Source organism: Vulpes vulpes, chromosome 5, assembly GCF_048418805.1.
Source record: "Vulpes vulpes isolate BD-2025 chromosome 5, VulVul3, whole genome shotgun sequence".
Classification (NCBI taxonomy): domain Eukaryota; kingdom Metazoa; phylum Chordata; class Mammalia; order Carnivora; family Canidae; genus Vulpes; species Vulpes vulpes.
Genome location: NC_132784.1, coordinates 74,461,291 through 74,483,498, shown reverse-complemented (window position 1 = coordinate 74,483,498; position 22,208 = coordinate 74,461,291). Strand labels below are relative to the sequence as shown.

General features: G+C 52.2%; 2 protein-coding genes across 3 annotated transcripts; one reads left to right on the top strand and one right to left on the bottom strand.

Moving 5' to 3' along the window:
• The first annotated feature begins 13,950 nt into the window (after nt 1–13,950).
• On the top strand, nt 13,951–18,317 carry C1QTNF4 (C1q and TNF related 4). The gene is made up of 2 exons (XM_072760417.1): nt 13,951–14,406; nt 17,178–18,317. Exons 1-2 carry the CDS (start codon nt 14,019–14,021, stop codon nt 18,155–18,157), a joined length of 1,368 nt encoding a protein of 455 aa, XP_072616518.1. The 5' UTR covers nt 13,951–14,018; the 3' UTR covers nt 18,158–18,317.
• Nucleotides 18,318–18,759: 442 nt separating this feature from the next.
• On the bottom strand, nt 18,760–21,539 carry FAM180B (family with sequence similarity 180 member B). Of its 2 annotated transcripts, XM_026003989.2 has the most exons (3): nt 20,986–21,539; nt 20,083–20,153; nt 18,760–19,862 (listed from the first exon to the last, which is right to left on the bottom strand). In XM_026003989.2, the coding sequence occupies exons 1-3, from the start codon at nt 21,245–21,247 to the stop codon at nt 19,467–19,469; spliced, it is 729 nt and encodes a 242-aa protein (XP_025859774.1). In that variant the 5' UTR covers nt 21,248–21,539; the 3' UTR covers nt 18,760–19,466. The 2 variants fall into 2 exon arrangements, with proteins under 2 accessions (XP_025859774.1, XP_072616520.1); XM_072760419.1 differs by lacking the exon at nt 20,083–20,153 and having other exon boundaries at nt 19,323–19,897.
• Between the last annotated feature and the right edge of the window lie 669 nt (nt 21,540–22,208).

Here is a 22,208-nt window from a genome sequence, read left to right as displayed (position 1 = left end):
GATCCCTAGGAACACCATCAGTCCATGTGTGTGGACTTTCCACTACATTTGGGGGATTACAGTTCTTGAAAGTGATTGATGTGTCAATTCCTCTGGTGGATTCTTCTAGAACATTCTTGTATATTGACCGGGTTCATTCAGACTGCCTCCTTTTTTTTTTTTCTTTTTTTTTCAGACTGCCTCCTTAAGTGTGCCATAGTGATTTATATCTTTGGAAGTTTTTGTCTTTTAGATATAAACAAAGACGTGTGTTTTATCTCTTTGCAAAGATTTTTAGGCTTACCTAAGGATGTCACATGTAACCTCTCATTTTTTTCTCCCTCTACCAATCCCTCATCTTACTGTCTTCAGATGAGTCTTGCATTCTGGTTTTTGTCTTGGAAACTTGTGAATGAAAGATTCTTCTGTTACCAACCAAAAAATACTCCCTTTCAGGAAAATATCTTTGGTAATAGCGATTAATTTTCTAAGGCAACTGCGAATGTTTTCCTTCCAACCACCTCTGTGTGTGAGAATCAGCTTCCTAATCTGTTTGCTGGAGAAGGCCCCCTAGCAATGCATGTGTTCAGCCTCCCCAGCAGGCGCTGCTAGTTTGCCACCATTGCATGGCTAGGAGATAGAATCTGAAAAGCCCATTTGTCCTTCGTCTTGTAAGTGGATTCGATTCCTCTGTAGTCCAGACCCCAAATGTCCTGGGGACCAGTTAGACAGATTTTGCATTAAAACCACAACTGGGGCAGCCCAGGTGACTCGGTTTTAGTGCCGCCTTCAGCCCAGTGCCTGATCCTGGGGACCCGGGATCGAGTCCCATGTCAGGCTCCCTGCATGGAGCCTGCTTCTCCTTCTGCCTGTGTCTCTGCCTCTCTCTGTCTCTGTCTCTGTCTCTGTCTCTCTCTCTCATCTCTCATCTCTCATGAATAAATAAAATCTTAAAAAACAAAACAAAACACAACTGTTCTGGAATCGACATACTGCAACCCTGAAAAACAATGTTCTCAGATAGATGCAGATCAGTAGCAAACAGCAAAATGTGGGAGAACAAACAGTTCTTCAGAGGGTGGCAAGGGAAAGAGGGAGAGAAACAGAAATAGGACCCAGAGGTGCTCTTCAAGATTCGCCACCTTCCTGAGAGGGAGAGCAAGTAACGAAACCAGCCTTGCCCTTTCCAAAGTCTGCAATATGACAATGGGTAAGAGAGTTTTCTAGCAGCACCAGCTCCTTCCTTGCTCAGGCAGCCAGAAGAATGGATTCTTCTCTGGCAATGCCACATTTTCACAGAAAAGCTATTAGGTTTTGCAGTTTATTTCCAGTGTAGCGTAAGGAGCCAGAGGTTAGGTAAGGACAAGAGAGAAAGTACCTACTTGCTTCCTAGCCAGTCTGGGGCCCTGCCCTCCTGGCGTCAAAAGACTGGAGAGAATGTGCTTTGGCTGAAAGCGAATAAGGAGGGTGAAAACTGAAAGAACAGCCGCACCTAACTTCAGATGGCTCACCTCCCCCTGGAACACAGTTCCAGTGCCGGTGTCCCCGCCCCGCCCAGGGACCCACATTTAGAGTTTGGGAAGGCAGCGCCCTGATTATCAAGGGCTCAGCCTGTGCACGGACCTATGCTGGAGGCAGCGGGGGTCCAGAGGCCTGTGATAAATCCGTCCCAGGCGCTGGCTGGGCAGCGAGGGAGGGGTGCGGCATGGCAAGGACGGAAAGGCCAGGAATGTTGGGAGGATTAAGTGGAACCATGTGTGGAACAGCAAAGCCTGGTCGGTTGGAAGGGCCCTCCCGAATCTCCGCGCTCACTGGTGGCGTGCACAGAGCGGCGGGCACCAGCAGAAGCTGAAGCCACGCTCACATCTTCGGGGGAGACTTTATGAAAGAGTAGCATTTGAGTTGGTTGTTTTTTGTTTTTAAGGAGAGTGAGGCTCCTGAGAGCAATTTCTCATGCTGTCACTTAGCAGCCCCACCAACTTGGGCGAATTGCTTGACTGAAGCCCCGAGCTCCTTATCCCTAAAACGAGAATACTAACTCTCTTGTGGTGAGTGTTAAGGTTAGAGCAGTGCCTGAGGGAGTACCTTTGGAATCAGGAGTTGCTATTTAATTCGAAGGGGGGAGGGGTACTTTAGGAATATAGACCACACAGATGAGGTCACAGGCCCGAGTGTCCTGACCTGTCCCGAGTGCTGCGCTTCTGCCTCAGAAGGAGCACCCAGAACGGGACCTAACATGTGGCACTCACTAAGCCTTTGTGGACTGACTGGACCTGAGGACCTGGAGGATTCTCGGACAGGTAGATCTCAGCCCCCCCCCCCCCCCCCCCCCCCCCCCCCGTCCCCAGGCCTGCCGTGGTGGTACATGTATATGCAAAGGTGACCAAACCCCTCATGGTGGCCCTGTTTTCCCTGACTACATACCCTGGAGATGACCTGGCGTCCTCTCCACCCCTCCCCCTAACTCTGAGGAGTCACAGCTGGATTCTCAGAAATACCTCTTGACTTTGTCATCCCCAACCACCAGCGCCTGGGAGCCTGTCTCTGCTCTGCAGCAGCCTCCTATCTCATCTTCCTACTGCCACTGTGGCCCTGTACGCCCTAGATAAAGCTGCAGCACCCGGGCTCCCCACCCCCACCCCGCCCTGGGGCAGGGCAGACACCACAGCACAGCCTTCCAGCAAGGGATCAGATGCTCTCTGGGACCCAGTTGCTTCAGATTCCGTGCCATTTCATCCTTAAATCCTTACACGCTGAGCCCAAGCCAGTCCCAGTTCTCCTCCTACGGCCTCCTCTGCGCTGCACATTTGTACCCACTACCAGCTGCTCTGTGTTATCTTCCACCGAAGCTTTATGCGGGCGGAGCTAGGCTGAGAGACAGGGATATTTATAAGTAGAAAGTGGGTGTAGACTTCTGCAGTAGCAAACGTTTTAAAGCAGCCGAATTCCACCTCCCCTCCATGCAAACTTTGAAATGCCTGTCCACCTCCTCATCTTCTATCTCTTTCTCGAGCCTGTGAGTTCCTGTCCTCTTGATAAACCTGGAAACCTTGGTGGCTAAGAGATGTGACCTGGGAAGAAGTGTGGGGAAGATAAATGAATTCAGCCATTGACCATTGCACAGAGTAAAAGGTATTGAGCTGACATGAATGTACCTGCCACCTAATAATAGATGGCCCATCTCATGTCCTGCCCTTATATCCATTAGCTAACACCCATAAAACACCCACATAAACAAAATATATATATTTTTAAGATTCTATTCATGAGAGACACACAGGCAGAGACACGGGCAGAGGAAGAAGCTGGCTTCTGGCGGGAGGCCTGATGCGGGACTCAATCCCAGGGCCCCAGGATCATGACCTGAGCCCAGGGCAGACACTCAACCACTGAGCCACCCAGGTGTCCCCACACATAAGCAAAATATCACCCCCATTTTACTGAGAAAAGTGAAGCTCAGAAGGGTTATGTCACTTGCCCAAAACTAGTAAGTGGCAAGGCCAGGATTCAGACTTGGGTCTGCAAGTCCGAGGAATTTCTAATAGAATGCTGTGCACACCAATTGAGTCCTGCTATTTTTTTCTGCATAAAAATGAAACAGACTAGAGTTAAACATGAAACCTGATTGGGTTGGGGGGGGTTTCTCGTGACTTTCTAATAGTGAAAGGGTCAATGTCACATAGGCTTGCATACTGAGAAACCCAACAAACCAGCTTAAGAAAAGGAATTTATTGGCCCAAGTAACAGAAATGGCCAGTAGTTAATCCAGAGATTGGAGCAAAGGCATCAGGATTCCCGTTGTCCTCGCCCCTTCTGTCTATGGGCCTCTGCCTGGTTTCCCTCTCAGACGGACTCAGTGTAGCAGCAAGAGGCCAAATGGCAGCTATATTCACATGACTTCTTAGAGCTTGTAATTCTAGAGAACAAACAAATATCTCTTGGGGAAGCTCCAGTAAAAATCCCCTGGAGGACTCTGGCGCAAAACACATGTCAGTCTGTAAACCATTCAGAGTCTGGCGCACTCTCCTACTCTACTGGCCAGACAGGAGTCACAGGCCCAGCCTGAAGGGGTCAGGATCCAGCGTCCACCCCACTGGAACCATATACTCTGAGCTGGAGGGGCATGGCTCGTCAAGGGAAGATTCTCCAGGCAAAGACACTGTAGCCTGACCAAGAGAAAGAGTTTGAATAGAAAGGGGAAGAAAACACAGTCCACGAAGAACATATAACCTTTGAAAGTCCATGAACCTGAGATGAGCACAGGGGTTGGTGTGAAACCTATGCGCTGGTATGTCCACAGATTCTGTCAATCGCCCCATCAAGCCAGAAAATATCCCCATTTTTTTCAAGCATGAAAAACTGAAGCTCACATTGAAACAACTTGCTAGTAAGGGGCAGAGCTAGAATTCAGACCCCAGTATGTTTGACTCCAAACCCTGCGTGCTTTACACTGCAGCCCACTGCCAACCTGGGAGGAACCGGTCACAAGGAGCCTTTGGGTAGGATCGATAAACACTTGGGAGCCATGTGCCTCTGGAGTTCATTTCTGAGTGCCCAGCTGTGCTCTTGAGGGCAAGGGACACCAAGCTGGGAGGGCTCCTGGCCTGGCAGCCACAGCCCTGCATAGCTACCAGCCGAGCAGCTGAGAAATCCTTCACGTGCATTAGTACAGTTTCCTCTCAGTGGGAAGAGAACATTCCCCAGGGAGCTGCTCTCAATCCTTCTTTCTTTTTTTTTTATTTTTTAAAAAATTTTTATTTATTTATGATAGTCACACAGAGAGAGAGAGGCAGAGACATAGGCAGAAGGAGAAGCAGGCTCCATGCACCAGGAGCCCGACGTGGGTTTTGATCCTGGGTCTCCAGGATCACGCCCCAGGCCAAAGGCAGGCGCTAAACCGCTGCGCCACCCAGGGATCCCTCCATCCTTACTTCTGACCAAGGAAATGAATTACCTGGAGCTGTTGTTGTGGCAGGAACCACAGGAGAAAGTCGGATGGAGAAGGAAGGGCAATGTGGGGGTGAGGGGCAGGCATAGAATGAATGGGTGAGTAAATAGTCCTAGAAAATAAGTGGAAAAAAATTAGGGAAAAGTTATGATCCCATGTTTAGAGACCTAAGTGGGAATGTGGCAGGAGAGGGATAGAAAACTCTAAAAATGGAATATTAGGACAGCCCATTTGCAGAAATCCTTGCCTTGTGCAAGGCAGTGAGCGAAAAAAACCAACATGGCTCAATAGAAAGCGCTCTGACACTCGAACACTAAAAGGCAGGGGATAAGAGGTGGCAGGAAGGGAAGTCCTTGATAAATTGAGGCTTGGAAAAGGTGCAGACAGTAAAAGACACCTTTGGGTATGTGCAGATCAAGGGGAATAAAGAGAGGATTTATTATATAGGGTCCCCCTTGGGAGTGAAAGTGTCAGGTTAACAGTCCTCAGCAAAATCCTCGCCCCTGACTTGCTTCATTCTTCCCCAAGGAAGAGCATTTCTAAAGTGGGTCGAGTAAAGCAAAAGGATTTAGAGGGTATTGAAACTCCAAATAGAAGAGAAGATAGTAAGCGAAAACCTAAACACCTAGCCGTTTATGAACTGCAAATCCCAAAGTGTGGAAAAATATTTGCAGAGAAGATCCTGGAACCCTGGTCAAGGAAGTGAGAGAGCTGGGGAGAAAAAGAAAGGAACCGAAGAGCTAGAAGGCTGCAGATGTCCTGATGCTGAGAAAAGAGGAAAAGGTAGATTCTGGAAACTCGACATCGGTGTAATTGAGGTGAATCCTCCCTAAATTTATTCTAGAATATAATATTAAACTGGGGGTTTGAGAACCCCTAGAAAATTGATACCTTCACTACGAGCAAGATACGGTAGATAATAATACCAACAATAAGTTATTATTTATTTGGATGGCCACTAGGAAATTCCCTGGACATGGTGTGCCTCATTTCCAGTTAGACATTGAGCGTTTCCTGATTGAGGAGACAACGGAGAGCACCCAGCCAGGTGGATGTATTGCCCAAGCGCCACCGTGCGTGGAGTTGGTTGCTCACTGGATGTGCACCTGGGCGGAAGGGTTAAAGTTTCATGCTCCTGACCCTGCATTTGGTCAGCTCAGTAGTTTCCCTTCTGTGCCTGCCACACTCCCCACATTGGCAGATGGCACTACTATTGGGAGGGAAAGTTAACACTTGGGTGTCAGCAACAATATTCTAAAATACTTGAAACAGGGCTGAAAGCAACAATGAACCCACAGTGCAAAGACTTGCATGTATTCAATCTATTTACTTTAGCTTAAAACAGTGCACATTCATCGTCTTACGTTTCTATAGGCCAGAAGCCTGAGGATGCATCTTACAGGGTTAAAATCCAGGTGTTGGCAAGGCTGCATTTCTTCTGGAGGCCCAAGGGGAAGATATGCCAGGCTGGTTTTAAGCTTCTCCAGGCTACTGTGTTCCTTGGCCTCTGGCTTCATCCATCCTCAAAGCCAGCAGCATAGCATTTTCCAGTCTCGGAAAGACCTGCATTTCTATTTTCTTTTATTTTTTTAATCGGCTGCACAAGCACAGGATGAAGGAAGTGTGGCTTGAGAGCGGTGCCTATTGAAAAGGCTGGAGGCTTTCAGTCATCATCAGTTGGAATTGAACCAGTAGGAATGGAGTAGCTACCAGAAAAGACAGTGGTTCTCCCCCATCCCTTCTTATTTTAGGTGCGAAAGGGTGAAACTGAAAAGCATGTTTCTCTCCCTGTAGCCATCTCTCTCCCCAGGAGGAATCAGCCTCCCGTTAACAGCTTACAGTAGAGCCTCTGAGAGGTGTTCTATGCACATAAAAGCAAATACATACTTTAAAAAATAAACGTAAAATCCCTCTTTTGTAGTATTCGAATTGCAGTATCTATTTCGATCTAATACTGGATTTTACATTCCATTCCACTGATCTCCTTCTTTTAATATATTTGAAAGAGATTGTAGTTTATTGATCTTTTAAATTCCATTTCAAGTGAAAGCAATAAATATCTGTTGGGAAAAGTCTGGGAAATAGTAAAAATTATACAGAGAAAATAAATATTATCCCTGAACCTACCATAAATAACTAAATATTTTTGTGTTTATTCATCCAGTCTTTTCCTATGTAATTGTATTTTTTTACCCAACTGAGATGATACTATGTAAGTCTTTTTTTTTTTTTTTGCTACTATGTAAGTCAATTTTCCAACTGCCAAATCTAGTGTGACCTCAGTGCTTTAAGTGGTGGAACCAGTGATCATCTTACCAAACCAAATCCACTCCTCTTTTGCCGTCTTCCCAGATACCTGTGCAAGACATGGACTCTTGAGGCTCCTTCCCAATCTCCTCATCCTAGTCCCTAAGCCCTATTTCCCCTTCATAGACTCACAGGCCCCCAACTGTGAAATCCTCTCAATATACACTTGTAGAAGACCCAGAGAGGGGAAAAGAATTTGTAAAGGTTAGAATTTTTTAACTGCAAGAAACAGGATTCAACTCAAAATGGTTCAACCAAGTAGTAGATTTATCATCTCCCTTAATGAGAGGTCCATAGATTGATAGGGTAAATCCAGAATGTATTAATTCAGTGGCTCACTGATATCATCAAGGACCGTGATCCTTACCATCTGTCCGTTATGTCATCCCCAGTGTATCAGCTTTTGTCCTCACACTTTTCCCCACATGGTTGCAAGATGGTGGCAATAGTTCCAAGTACCATCTTCTCACACAAATTACATAAAGCTCAGAAGAGAGCATGCCCCTTCCCGATCCCACATTGCCCAAAGCAGAAGCTGAGAATAGTTGGGAAAGGGAGGAAAGCATTTTTGGTTGTCACAATGATCACAGGACACTTTTGGCATCTAGTGGGCAGTGGCCAAAGATGGTAGATGTCCTATGATGTTTAGGACGGTTAAGTGAAACATTAGCTCTCATTCCTTACAACATTAATGTAGGTAAAAACAAAACAAAACAAACCTGTTTTTACATCTAAAACAAGCTTCTTTGCATGGCTATAACGTACACTGAATTTTCCAAGAATATAACTTCTCTGTAAATGGGGAAGGATTGTAATTTGTTTTGTTTGCAATTTCACAAAGACTCCAGGGTTAGATGTCATAATGGTATTGGGGCTCTGGACGGCACACCCTTGTATCAGTGTGTGTGTAGTTGTTGCACTTGTGATTCTATAGAAGATTCTACACTTCCAGAAGTATAAACATCCATCTCTATTTGGTGTTTATTCTAGTGTGACAATGTGCAAGTATTTACATATTGAAAGATTATTATATTAAAAGTATCACAGTTGGAGAGTTATATTGATTTTTTTGAAATTATGTGTCAGTAGATTTCATTCTCTGTGAATTTCATTTCAGTGTAGGAAAGGAGGCATTCCAAAATACTTGTAAAAAAAGAAATTAGGTCAGACAGGATTGAGATCCATCGGCTAGTGGAATAAAGTCTAGACAGCTTAGCCTGGCACTTAAAATCCTTCATGATCAAATTCAAAACCCATTTTTCTGGACCTGTCTCCTGGAAACATCCCTGGATTTCGTAGTTCAGCCACACGAAGATTATTCATTTTTCAAACACACCAAGCAGTAGTAATGGCACATACTGAACACTTAAAATAGGCCAGGCTCTGTGCTGAATACTTTACACCGAGTATGTCTTTCAGTGCTGATGACAAGCCCATGAGGCCTAGATACTTTTCATGTCCCCACTTCACAGGTGGGGAAACTGAGGTCACAGTGACAGAGATGGGATTCAAACCCAAGCAGTCTGATGCCATGACTGTATTGCCTCCCAGGGGGCTACTCCTGCTCACTGTCCTTTCTCTCAGGATGCCTTTCCCATCTTTTGCTACCTGTCAAGGTCTAGTGCAGCCTTCACAACTTCTTTACCTGTCACTTTGTTCATTACTTCTTGTTGGATCCCTCCACTTGGAATTAATTTATTTTCCCAGTGCTCTTGCTGCACTTTATCTCTGGTTTTCCTCTGGTACTCTAAAAAAAACTGAGTTGGCAGTGATTAATTGCTATCTGCCACTCATGTTTTCCTGTCCCCTCCCTCCTACTCTGTTACTCAACTGCGTTGTGGATTATGTTTGCTGTCCCCCTGCACAATCACTCAGGACTGTCCTGATCTGCCCACTGGCTGGCACTGCACTGAGTAAACACAAGCAAAGTGCTTCAACCCCCACCCCCCCGCTGCCACCGCCCCCTCCACACACATGTGTTTAGCATCAGAATGCAATGCCAGTCATGGAAGGATATTCTTTAACTGTCAGGGATCAAGATGCCACGGGGCCACAGGGATTCTCTCCCTTACCCACCTTGGCAGGACATACCTTTCCTCTCTTCCCCCTTCCCATTTTCCAGCAACTGTCACTTGCTGAGGTTCCTGCAGGCCATGAAGACCAAACCATCGTCTCCGTCTCCTGCCAGGGCCACTGCCACCACTGTGTTAGCTCGAGGAAGAGTGGGTCTCTCCTTCACTTGAAAAGCTGACATTTGCCCCCAAGGGTGTATCGATCACGGTGTCAGCATACATTCGGTGGCCAAACAGATAGGATTGGGTCTCTGACAGCCTGCGGTTATTTGTCCCTCCAGTGTCCTCTCTCAATGTAGGTCAAAGAGAACTTGCAACAAGAGTTCAGAGAATAACCCTGGGTTTGGGGAGAAACTTAAGTGACTGTCCTATATCTTCACCCCAGGGTTGCAACCATCTGTTGCTTCACTAACCCAAAAGTTATGGTTTAAAATAATCCTCTCTGGGCCACCTGGGTGGTTCAATTGGTTGTCTGCCTTCAGCTCAGGTCATGATCCCGGGGTCCTGGGATCAAGCCTCACGTTGAGCTCCCTGCTCAGCAGGGAGCCTGCTTCTCCCTCTCCCTCTGTTTGCCACTCCCCTTGCTAGTGCTCTCTGTCAAATAAATAAAATCTTTAATAATAATAATAATAATAATAATAAATAAAGTAATCCTATCTATCCCTTGCCAGCCTGCCACACAGTTGCAGTCAGGGTTGCTGGGTGTGGAGTTTTCTTGAAGGCTTCCTCCCTCTGTGAGAGGTTGATGCTGGAACCTTCCCTGGGGTCACGGCCAGCATCATGGGATGCAACTTTTGCAACTAGATGAGCCCCACCCTCCAAAGGGCTCAGTGCCTGGTTGAATGCTCTGTTGGCACCATTTAAATTCTTACTTTTTGGAAAAAAAGGCCCAGCATTTGCATTTTGCACCAGACCTTGCCAATCTGGTAGCTGGTCCTGACTGGAGCTCTTGGCCCCACATCTACACGTGGGCTTTCCGTGTGGCCTGGGCTTTCTCACATCAAGAGAGTTTTGAGAGAGAGTGAGGGCAGGCAGAAGCAGTATCTCTCTTTATGACTCAACCCAAGGGCTCCTCTCAGAGGGGCGTGGCAAGGTCACGGTCTAAAGAGTGGGGAGTGGGGGGAGAGGAGACACTGTTGCAGCTCCCTTTGGAAAATGCCATTTGCCACATCTGATAAGAGCAGGTCACCTCTCCAGCCTGGCCTCAACCTCCCCATGTGTAGGAGGGGGCTGGGGGCTCAATTCCCCTCTGGGAAAAGGCCAAGGCAGAGTTGGGAAGCTGATCCTCACAGGCACCCCCAGGTGTCTGGGTCTGGGGTCAGGGTCACTTACCAGGCCTCAGAGGACCTTCTAGCCCCCCAAAGCCCCGGAGCTCTAGGTGCCTGTCCCCCGAGAGGCCTGAAATCCCTGAGGAAGGCGGAGCAGCTCCTCACCCCGACATCTGTTTCTCCTGCCAGCATCTCTGCTAGGCTAACAAATCCTCCTCATTCCCTTCTCCCTGGGGCATGTTGTTGTCTTTCTCATTAATTTCCCCTCAACTCCCAGCAAGCTCCCCAGACTCTGAGCTCTGCTAATTCCCCTGGAACCCACGGGGCAAGCCAGGAAGCTAATTAAATTGTGAGCTGGTGCGGGTGCTCTCTCTGTCAGTCTCTGAATCTCTGTCTCTCTCTCCTTGATCTTCTCCCTTTTCCTTTCTGAGCAGGCCTGCAGAGTTCAGTTTCATCTGCACACTTGGAGTGTTTTCTTGCAGGTCGGCTCTTCTTCTGTCTCCTGTCTCTCAGCCAGAGTAATCTTAAAATACAGCCCTGAGTACTGTCCCCTCTGCTGCAGGATATCCGAGCTCCTTAGCTGCCTCACCTGCCCTAACTCCCATTCACAAACCCTTCCCACCAGAGGTGAGCCATGGGAGGTCTCCTCCCCAAGCCCTGTCCATGCCACCTCCACACCTTTGTTCATATTCTTACCTTTGATGGGTTCCCACCCCCTACTCTTCCATCTCAATCACAAATCCTTGCCATTATTTAAAATTGCCTTCTCTATGCGGCACCTGCCTGACTCAGTAGACCATGCAACTCTTGATCTCAGGATTGAGTTTGAGTCCCATGTGGGGTGTAGAAATTACTTTCAAAAAGTTTTTTAAAAAGAGAGAAAAAGAAATAGGCTCCTCTGTAACATCTTCCCTAAGCAACCCTCCAGTCCCCACCACTGGTGGTTTCTCCCTCCCTGAGCGCTCATAGCACTTACCAGCTCAGCTCCTGATGCTGAACCACCTATTATGGTTCTTTCTATCCACATCCAGCCACTCCCACTAAATGATTAGCAACTTGGACAGGGCACAGTCTCCAGGTCTTTTTCATCTCACCTTCTTCCTGAGCACCTACTGAAGATTGTGCCTTCAAACACTTCATTGGTGTCTCCTGGCCCCAGATGGCCACTGAGGCTCCAGCCTTCATGTATGTATATTCTGGGAAGAGGGAAGAGAAAAGGGAGGGCAAAAGAGAGGGTCTCCTAGCTGAGTTGGTCCCTTGCAAGCACTTTCTCTCTTGATAGCTTCTGTTTACATCTCATTGACCATGTCTAGCTGCAGTAGAAACTGGGCACATGGTCTTCCTTCAAACTCAAGAACCCATCCCTTGTTTTACAGATGAAAATTTAAGACGCAGAGAGGATGAGAGAATTAGGCTGCTGAACATAGTGCTTAAGGACCAGGTTTTAGAGCTAAACACACGTGGGTTTGAATCCTGCCCCTCCCTGCATATAACCTCTTCATTCCTTATTTTATTTATTTTTCCTCATTTTATTTTTTAAGATTTTATTTATTTATTCATGAGAGACACAGAGAGAGGCAGAGACACAGGCAGAGGGAGAAGCAGGCTCCATGCAGGGAGCCTGATGTGGGACTCGATCCCGGGTCTCCAGGATCACGCCCTGGGTTGAAGGTGGCGTTAAACCGTGGAGTGACCCAGGCTGCCCTCATTCCTCATTTTAAAACTGGGTTAATGGTATCTACTTCAGGGGTTAAGAAAAGTAAATAAGGTAATAGATGTGAAAAAGCACTTACCACAGTTTAAGACACAGCTATTGTCTGTTGTCTTAGTTTGGGTTCCCCCCAAAAGCACACCTTGAGACAAAGATTTGGGCGTGAATAGTTTGTTGAAGAGGCGATCCCAAGAAGCAGGGTGAAGGAGTAGGGAAGTGAGAGGGAAGGGAGAAGGAAGGGAGAAGGAAGGGAGAAAACTAAATAAAGCATACAGAGAAGAGGGGGGTTTTCCCATGGATGACTGAAACTTCATGCTGGAGTCTCTCTGAGACGGGAACATGGTTGGAAATTGGGAGTTGTCCCCCTGAGGGCCTGGAACCGGGTGTTTACCCACTAACTCGGCCCTGCTTGGTTGAGGGTTACCCGGGGGATGTTAACTCTCCTCTTGTAGCCTGCCCCACAGTCACTTCCCCAGAAGATTGTCCCCAGAGAGACAGGGAAGCAACTTCAGGAACAGTGTGCAGGTGACCTCCAGTTAGGCCTGGGGTGGGCACAGTTAGCATCGGCTACACTCAATAAAAGGAGTGTATTAAAATTATTATTATCATCGATGCACAACAAAGTAGGAGCAGAATGAAATGAAAGAATTCATTTCTTTCCATTGAGACTCATAATCATTCATCCTTCACCTACTACCCTGAAGAAAACTTAATGGGCCCATCATCATTGTCAAGGCCTTCATGAGGACTAACCTGCATCAGACTAACTGGGGTCACATAAGTTTTGAGAGTTCCAGAAGGAAAGCTCCAGAGGGCGGAGGGCATCCCGGGGCACCAGGCTTCTCTGGGTCCATGCACAGGGTCTGTGGCAGAGCTGGGACCAAACAAGATGCAGGCCTTTCACATCAACCAGGGGCAGACAAAGGGCACCGGCTCTTGGCAGCTGAGAGTGGGGCCCTTCTAGAGCCATCGATGCACTTAGTCAACACTTACCCAGTGCCAGGCAGGTGGACACTCCCACAGCTGTTGGGAGAGAAGAGCAGCCCCAATGAAGGGAGTCCAAGATGGCAGGAGGGCTCAAAACCCAGAGTGGAGGCCTTAAGGAGCCTCTGATGAGTGCTGAGGGGGGAAGACAGCTGTTCCCAGGGCTGATGTACAGCTGGATCCTACTATGCTAGCCCTAGCTAGACAGGGTATCAGTGTCCCTCTGCAAACAGGCCCTCGGAGCCCTCCCAGGGCTTTCCTCAACCTTCTCCCTTCTTGCAGGCACCAAGAAAGCAGCCTCACTCGTTCTGTCCCTAAGAGGCCCTTGCTTGGCATCCCCTCCCCAGGGGGCCCAGGCTGACCCTCTGATGTCTGGGGACTCAGTCTTTCTCCTTCCTTCCTAACCAGCTAGGGGCATTTTCAGATTCAGAGGCAAGGAGGAAAAACTGGGTCACTTCAAGCTTTTTCTTTACTGGTGACATTGACCCATTTATACTTCCCTACCTCAGACCCCCTCCCCCAGGGCCTCTCAGCCTGGACATCTGTCCCAGCCCAAATCTCACCTTCCACTGTCCTTGCCGCCCCCGGGGCTCGTCCAGTCTGTTCTGCTGCAGTCCCCTCTCCTCAAACCAGGGAAGGGGGCCCCGGGCCACCCCCAGTGTGGCCTCTGCCTCAGTTTCCCCGTCTGCTAACGGGTTGACCATGCGTCTTCTGTCGAGCCCAAGGATGGAGCTCCAGGAGGGTCACGGATGAGGAAGAGCCCAGGGCTGGGCGCAGCGTGCGCGGGGGCCTCCTGGGTGCGGTGCCCCAGGCCCCGCGCGGCTCCCCGTCCTCGCCGCGCCCCTCCCTCTCCTTCTCCTCCCCGCTCCCCTTCCCGCCGCTCCCCTGCCGCTCCTCGAGCTGCTCGGCTCGCCTCGCTCTTCAGCTGTCCTGTTCCCGGGCACCTCGCCGCCCCGCGCCCGCCCCGGGGTCCCGGGGTCTCAGCGCTCCCCGCCGCCGCCGCCGCCCCCGCCGCCAGGCCCGGCCCGCCGCAGCGCGAGCGGTCAGTGCGCAGCCCCGGCGCCCGCCCGGAGCCCGGAGCCCGGAGCCGGATCGCGGGCTCGGAGCGGACCCGACCCGCCCGCCGCCCCCAGCCAGGTGAGGGCAGCTCAGGGCCCGGGAGCCAAGCTTTCTTCCGTGCGGCAGCGGGGGCGGCCGAAGGCGCGGGGAGGGGCGAGGGGTCGGCCCTGGTGCGCGGAGAGGAGGACCCGGGAGCTTTTTCATAAAAGAGGCTCGGGCTCTCCCTCGGAGGGGATGGATGAAGGAGGGCTGGCGGGGGGAGGTCTGCGGGGTCCCTTCCGGACGGGTTTCCTTTTTCAGGAGAAAGGGTTAATTGGCTTCTGTAAAACGGGGACTTATCTTCCTGGGAACGTGAGGGGCTTTCAAGGTGGGAGGCGGCTCTGGCGGGGCTCGAAGGAGGGGGTCATCGGAGAGCGGGGCTCTGAGGTCCCCTTAGCCTGACATCGCGGCCCTCCCCCGTCGGTTTCGGGGCTCTGGGTCTGCCCGGCTCTGTGTCCCAGTTTTGTCTCTTTGTAGATGACTATTTCGAGCCTCACCTGGACAGAGCTAGGAACAGCCATTTCCTTTCCTGGAGCCCTTTCCCGGAGCTTTGAGGCCCACCTGACACCCTCCCACGTCTGACCTGACAGGGAAGGGGGTTGAAGGAAGAAGGATGGGGACCTAGGGATCTGGGAAATGGCAGTGGTGGGTGAGAAACCGGCAGTGTCTGGGGACTGGACACACAGGAGGACCCTCCGGCCCTCGTGGGATGCGCTGGACTCTGCAGGGAGATTGCCCAGAGGAGGGTGGGCAGGTGCGCCTGGGCAGGACCTGCTTAGGGGAGGGGCAGGGTCTGAAAGGGTTGAGACCTTCCCATACTCCCAGAAGGCAAAACGCTAGAGGTTTTGCTTGTTTCGCTGGTTTTATTTGCTTTTTGCTTTCTTTCTCCTTCACCTGGATCCCAAGATTCATTCCACTTTTCTCCCCTCCTATTTTTGCAAAAAAGGGAAACTGAGGCTCAGGACAGGTTGGCTGGAAATACCTGTATCTACGAGGGAAAAAATGGTAGAGAGGAAGGCATACTGAATTTGGAGGCAAAAGACCTTGGTTCAAGGTTGCCTCAGCGTGCATGATTACCTTGGGCCAAAATGCTTTCCTTGTTTGGGCCTTGACTTACTCATCTATAAAATGGGAGAGGGTCCACCTGTCTCGCAGGTTTGCTGTGAGACCACATATGTCCAGAGAGCTTTGTAAAGGGGACTACTCAGGAGATGCAATCTTCATCACTGTAGCTGGGTGCCCTCGCTCCTCCCTGCCCTCATCAAGGGTATCAGCTAGCCTGTGGGGTGCCTTTGTAGGACTTACAAAAGATCCATCCTCCAGAGGGAGAGGAGGTTCAGCTGGGTTAGGGACTTGGGGCCTTTATTATGAAGATTAGGAAAAGGCACGCTTTTCCCCAGGTGCAGCAGCTCCACACAGTTGGGCAAGTAGAAGGCGGGCTAGACTCCAGTGTCCACTTACCCTAAGATGAATGTCCTCTGTAAGGTACAACTGCCCCTGGCAACCCTTTGTAGCAAGCCTCCAGTGCCTCTAAGGGACACAAAGCTACACACACTCCCAGGGTACTTCCCATAGAAGCCCACATCATAGGCTGCTGCCAGGTCATTTTCTTTCCTACTTTGTCTCCACTTTAGGGCCTTTGGGTATCAAGCCCCAAAACCTGTGCCCTACTAAGAAGCATGATGGAGTTAAGTACTGCCTTCCCAAGTTCCCAGGGGTTGGAGTTGCTGAGTCCCTAAACTTCTTATCAAGAACTTGATCAGATCCCTTTTCTCAAGGCCAAGAACAGAAGCATCTGCACACACCTGCGCAACACTACCATTCACAAATGGGAGTTCACAACTGCTATCTCAGAGCATCCTCACAGTAAGATTGAGGCAGGTCTTTACATAAGAGAAGCACTGCCCAGAGAAGTTAAGGAACTAGCCTAAGGTTTCACAGCATTTAAGCAGTGGAACCAGGAACTGTGCCCAGGTCTAGCTGTCAGTCTTTCACTCCAATACTAAGGAACAAGGCTGCTGACTTCACAATCTTGCCAAAGCCATGCTGGAATCGCTGTTCTCCCTCTTTATTCACAGCAGCTCCTGGTTCTCTTCTTCTGCTCAGTGACCAGCCCTCAAGCCCAGAGGAAAGTCACTGTTACTCTGATTTCACTGGGCAGGGCTGGGGGTGGGGGTAGTATGTCAGAGCCCAACTGCTCTGGCCTCTACTGCAAGAAAGGCCCCTGGGAGTCCAGAGGTCCAGAATGGGGGGCCGGCCAAGGTCCACAGAATAGTCAAAGGAAAATTCAGCAAACAAGGCTGAAGGAAACTCAGAGACCTCCTGACCACCTTCTGTGGTACCAAGGTGGGGGGAGGTGGTAAGCCCAGCAGACAGGCTATAATAGACCCTTTCAACCAGAGCATTTCTGCTTGTATCTGTGGTACAACCTTATGGGCTTTCACTTGAGAAAGGGGTTCGTTTCTTACACAAACAAACTCACTGGCCTAATCTACTGGTTCCTAAAGTGTAGTCCCTGGACCAGCAGCATCTGCATTACCTGGAACTTGTTAGACATGCAAATTCTCAAGCCCCACCCTAAACCTACTGAAGGGAAATTCTGGGGGTGGGGGGCCCAACAATGTCTGTTCTAACAAGCTCTGTACAGGACACTGAGGCGCGCTGAAGCTTGAGAACCGCTGGCCTAGTCCAAGCGTGTGGGAAACGGAATCCTAGCTGTGAGGCAAGGGCAGGGCTGTGGAGTTCTGGGCACTTGGAGGCCGCCCGGCACAAGCCCGCTCTGCTTCCCCTTCTGCCCCCCCCCCCCCCAGGCACCATGCTGCTGCTCCTGCTGGGCCTGCTGGGCCCCGCCGCCTGCTGGGCCCTGGGGCCGGCTCCCGGCTCCGCGGAGCTGCGCTCGGCCTTCTCGGCCGCACGCACCACCCCGCTGGAGGGCACATCGGAGATGGCGGTGACCTTCGACAAGGTGTACGTGAACATCGGCGGCGACTTCGACGCGGCCACAGGCCAGTTCCGCTGCCGCGTGCCGGGCGCCTACTTCTTCTCCTTCACGGCCGGCAAGGCGCCGCACAAGAGCCTGTCGGTGATGCTGGTGCGCAACCGCGACGAGGTGCAGGCGCTGGCCTTCGACGAGCAGCGGCGGCCCGGGGCGCGGCGCGCCGCCAGCCAGAGCGCCATGCTGCAGCTCGACTACGGCGACACGGTGTGGCTGCGGCTGCACGGCGCCCCGCAGTACGCGCTCGGCGCCCCCGGCGCCACCTTCAGCGGCTACCTGGTGTACGCCGACGCCGACGCGCCTGCGCGCGGGCCGCCCGCGCCCCCGGAGCCGCGCTCGGCCTTCTCGGCGGCGCGCACGCGCAGCCTCGTGGGTTCGGACGCCGGCCCGGGGCCGCGGCACCGGCCGCTCGCCTTCGACACGGAGCTCGTCAACATCGGCGGCGACTTCGACGCGGCGGCCGGCGTGTTCCGCTGCCGCCTGCCGGGCGCCTACTTCTTCTCCTTCACGCTGGGCAAGCTGCCGCGCAAGACGCTGTCGGTGAAGCTGATGAAGAACCGCGACGAGGTGCAGGCCATGATTTACGACGACGGCGCGTCGCGGCGCCGCGAGATGCAGAGCCAGAGCGTGATGCTGGCGCTGCGGCGCGGCGACGCCGTCTGGCTGCTCAGCCACGACCACGACGGCTACGGCGCCTACAGCAACCACGGCAAGTACATCACCTTCTCCGGCTTCCTAGTGTACCCCGACCTCGCCGCCACCGGCCCGCCGGGCCTCGGGCCCCCGGAGCTCTGAGCCTCGCCCGGGGAGGAGCCCGGGGGCGGCCCGGGGCGTGCATGCCGAGCCGAGCCGGGCCCCGAGCCGGGCCTCGGCCGAACGTCCCGCCGGCGCGAGCATGAGGCCCGCCCAGGGCGGCTGACTCTGCCAATAAAGTGGGCCTGCGCCGGCGCCTGTCGCCTGGGCTCCTGCGCTCTGTCGTGTCCGCGACGCTGCGGTGTCGGGCCGGGGTGGGGGTCGGGGGGCCGAGGGCAGGTTCGGTCAGGCCCTGGGAGGCCGAGGAGACAGGAAATCTGATGGAACTGAACCCTACTCCCCCAAGCCCTGGCGGGACGCCCCTTCACGTTCCTTTCCAGTCAGTTCCTCCAAATCCTCCCCACTGGCCTGCGACGTCACTTGGGGTCCAGCTGGTTCTTGTGACAGGGGGCCACACCCTGCTCCCTTTCTGGGATATGGGATTCAAGGAAACAGAACGTTCCTTCCTCTAGCAGGGTGTGTGGGGGATGAGCAGGTGATACCTGGTTGCTCCAACTCCTGCCCTCCCAGCACAGGGAGGGTGATTCGCCCAGGGCAGGGGTTAAACAACTTACTCTGGCGTAAAAGGACACAGGCTGCAGGAGGCCAGAACAGAACACTTTATGGGACAGCTACACAGGAGCAGGACCACACACCAGCCAGCCTCCGCTTGTCTCTCTCAGCCAGGCCCCTCGCAGCCTCTCTGAGGTGTTCATCTGAGCCTGGTTGAGAGGGACCAAAAACCTGCCCCCCTCCCACCTCCACCAAGAAAAGGTAATGTTCTTCCACCTGCATTCCTCCACTCCTGGAGCATACCAAACTAAAAATGTCCAGTCTGCTCTTGTCCAGATGGACACAGGGACTCCAGAGCATCAGTTGCACTGGAGTCCCAAATTAGAACTGGGTGCTGACCATTCACAAGGTTCCTATAGATCCCATAGGACTTGTCACAGACTGCCAGGGTAGGAGTTGGAGCCTCTCTCTGACTTGGCCTTCCTTGGGGGCCGATTTCTTTTCAGCATCTCTTGAACACACTCCTCAACCGTGACCCCAACACACACTCACACATTGCCACACCTGCAAGTCCTGCCTTTAGCTCTGTGTCTGCTGCCTGAGACCCAGGCTCTTAGTCTACCAGGGCTCAGGGAAGAAAATGGAGGACAGGTAAGCTGGGTCCAGGGTCCAGTCCAAGCCCAGAGACCTGTACATAGCGGGAAGAAGCAGGTGCTAGATGGAAGCCATTGCCCAGGATGGGTCTGTCTTGGGCCACGAGTTGGGAGGCAGTCGTGGGCTGGCAGGTGAAGGGGGAGGGTCAGGGAAAGGGGTCAAGGATCAAGGCCCAGGGCCCCAGAGAAGGGGGCTGCCCCTGGGGGCAGAAGCCCTTGCACAGGTCCCAGAGTGTTTCCTGTGCCAGCAGGGCAAAGACCTGGGCCCAGTGACCCCTCTCCTCAGCCTCACTAGCCTTGTGGAGCCGGTAGACACAGGACAGGCCTGTGAGGAGCAGATGTTCAAAGTCCCAAGGGCTAAGAGGAGGCCCTTTACGCAGGTCCTGGAACTGCCGCAGCCGCTGCTTAGCACCCTCCAAGTCACTGGGCACGTGGTGCTGCAGGAGAAGCCTGAGTCGGCGGCCTGGATGTGTGGATGCCAGTTCCTCATCTTGGATGTGCAGCTGCCCCATGACATCCAGCTCCAGCCCAGCCCAGAGCAGCTGCAAGGGGAGCCACGTAAGGGGTGGGCTGGGGCCTGAGGGGGGCAGGGCAGGGAGCAAGAGTGGGCAGGTGGGGTGGGGTATAAAGAGGCAGTAGGACCCATGCTGGGTTGCCCCCCCCCCCCCCCCCCCCGCAGGCCCAGCTTGATACATTCCCCTTCCCAACCCTGAGGGACCTCTGGACACTCCCTCCCCCATATCCCAGGCTGGAGGAAAAGACCTCAAACATCACTTCCGGGGCCTCTGGTTCCTTCAGGCCACCTCCCAGGCTGGCGCTGTCCATGGGCTGCCCTGGGGCAGCAGAAAGGAGTCAGGCCCCTGCCAAGCCCCACCCTGAACACCCCAGCCTCCCAGAAATGCCCGTAGCTATTTGGTAGGGATGCCTGGAGTTTCTTCTATCTACAAAAGAGCAGGAATACTATCCCCTGTCCCCCTTCCCTTAGACACACATGCACATTGACATTTACCCTCCCAGGCATAGGTCTTGTGATCCCAAAATCATCATCTTAGGCCCAGATACCACCTTGGAAAATGTCCAGGACTCCTCCTCGAACTTCTAGAGTTGCTTTGGCAAAGAGCTCCAGACCACTGGGTCACAAGACACTTCACTTCCCTCTCTAAAATCATCTGGGACAGTGTGATCTAAAACAGTGCTGGTGCCAGTAACTCTCCCCAAGGGTCAAGGACCCCTTTAGGAAGAATATACTCCTCCTTTGCTCCTCAGTTGTGATTATGTGGAAGGCAAGCAAGGCAGGCAAGGCAAGTTGTCTGCTGCAGCTTCTTCCATCTCACACTCTGGTGTGCTGCCCTGCCCAGACCTTAGATGATAGTCCCAAGCCTAGGGCAGGTCCAGAGGTCCTGGTTTGCACATCAGAATAAGGCCACTGCCCACTTCTGTCCAGGGCTGGCATTGAAGGCACTTAGGACTACCTCGCTTCACTTCACTTGGACCTTTCTGGTTCTGGGGTTGGGGCCCAGATCAGTATCCCTGCTGCATAGGTCAGTCTGGTACCCACCATGCCCACAGTGCCTAGGCCCTGCTACGTTCAGATAGAACCAACATTAACTTATCAGTCGGCAGCCTTCCTTGGCTCCCATGCACCCCACCCTAAAACCCCGGTACCTGGATGGTGCTGGGTTGTAGTCACCCCAGGGAGAAGGCAAATGGCTACTATTAGCCAAGCCAGGAGCTGCATTGTCCCAGCAATGCCCCACCACGTCCTTTGAGTGTTCCTCTCTCCAGCTGCTCTCTGCTCCTGCATCCGCCTGCCACACACCGCGGCTCCAAGTTTCCACTGCAGGCTGCCCAGGCGTTCCCTGTTTTGTGTGTCAGCCTTCAATGCTAAAGAGGGAGGGGCTGGCTCTGACTTCCAGGACCTTTCCATCCCATGGAAATGTGGAATCTTTAGTTGTTGGCAGTAGGAGCCTGGCTCCCTGCTTGTCAAGCCCTCAGCCTATTCCTGTCCAGATGGGCGGGATGCGTAATTAGAAAAATGGTGCTTGGTAACAAACAGCTCTAGCTTGGCCCTCCCAAGAGATAGGAAAGAACCCAGGCAGTAACACTACCTTACTGTCTGTCCTCACCCTCAAAACATCTTGCAGCTGAACTCAGGCTCTAACACCCAGTCAAGTCCAGCCCAACCCAGCCTCCAGGGAGCCCCTTGGCAGCCAAAAGCATCAGCTGCAAAGCTTGGTTCTATCACCAAGGCATTGGCCCTCCAGCTACATCGTAGGCTGGCTGGGTGGCCCCGTGGACCGGCAGAGCTGAGCACTTGCACCTCAGGCACTCAGCCACCAGCCGGACAGACCCCAGGCTGCCAGGGGTAGTCCTGGCACCCAGAAGACAGATCTGCAGCTTCAAGTATCTTTTGCGTCAGCCCTGGGACCTTCTTTGCTTGCTTATGACATTCTCAGCTCTGGCTAGAGTCCAGGAAGATTACCTTAGCCCAAGCATGATGAGCTGTTAGATTGGAGGGAGCAGGAGCAGGGTTCAAGACTCAAAAATGAGCCATGGCTCATGGAATCCTGTGGATGCTTGGATGGGATGAAGGTGGGTGGGGGTTTCCCTGGTTCCACCCAGAACTTTCAATCCATCAACTGCCACCACACAGTCTGCTATGACAAGGGGTTTTCTTCAGTTGTTGAGGGCCCTCGCTTTCAGGAGACGCCATGCCACCCCATCCTAAGCCCTGTAGACAGCGAGAACTTTCCATTTCAGCTCCAGAATCCCTCTCTCAGAAGTCTGTCCAAGCCTACAGGTCACCGTATCTGCACCCACACTATTTAGTCCCAATAAGAGAGATGCCTGGGTTGGTAGTCTCTTTAAGGGAAAGGGGGAAAACCCCT

Bases quoted from the DNA above. Each gene is read 5' to 3' on its own strand.
- C1QTNF4 (XM_072760417.1), top strand. From the start codon at position 14,019: ATGAGGAAGAGCCCAGGGCTGGGCGCAGCGTGCGCGGGGGCCTCCTGG. The intron at 14,407-17,177 runs GTGAGGGCAGCT...CCCCCCCCCCAG, and splicing joins CGCCCGCCGCCCCCAGCCAG to GCACCATGCTGCTGCTCCTG.
- FAM180B (XM_026003989.2), bottom strand. From the start codon at position 21,247: ATGGAAAGGTCCTGGAAGTCAGAGCCAGCCCCTCCCTCTTTAGCATTG. The intron at 20,154-20,985 runs GTACCGGGGTTT...CTGCTGCCCCAG, and splicing joins TACAACCCAGCACCATCCAG to GGCAGCCCATGGACAGCGCC. The intron at 19,863-20,082 runs GTCTTTTCCTCC...CTCCCCTTGCAG, and splicing joins CCCCGGAAGTGATGTTTGAG to CTGCTCTGGGCTGGGCTGGA.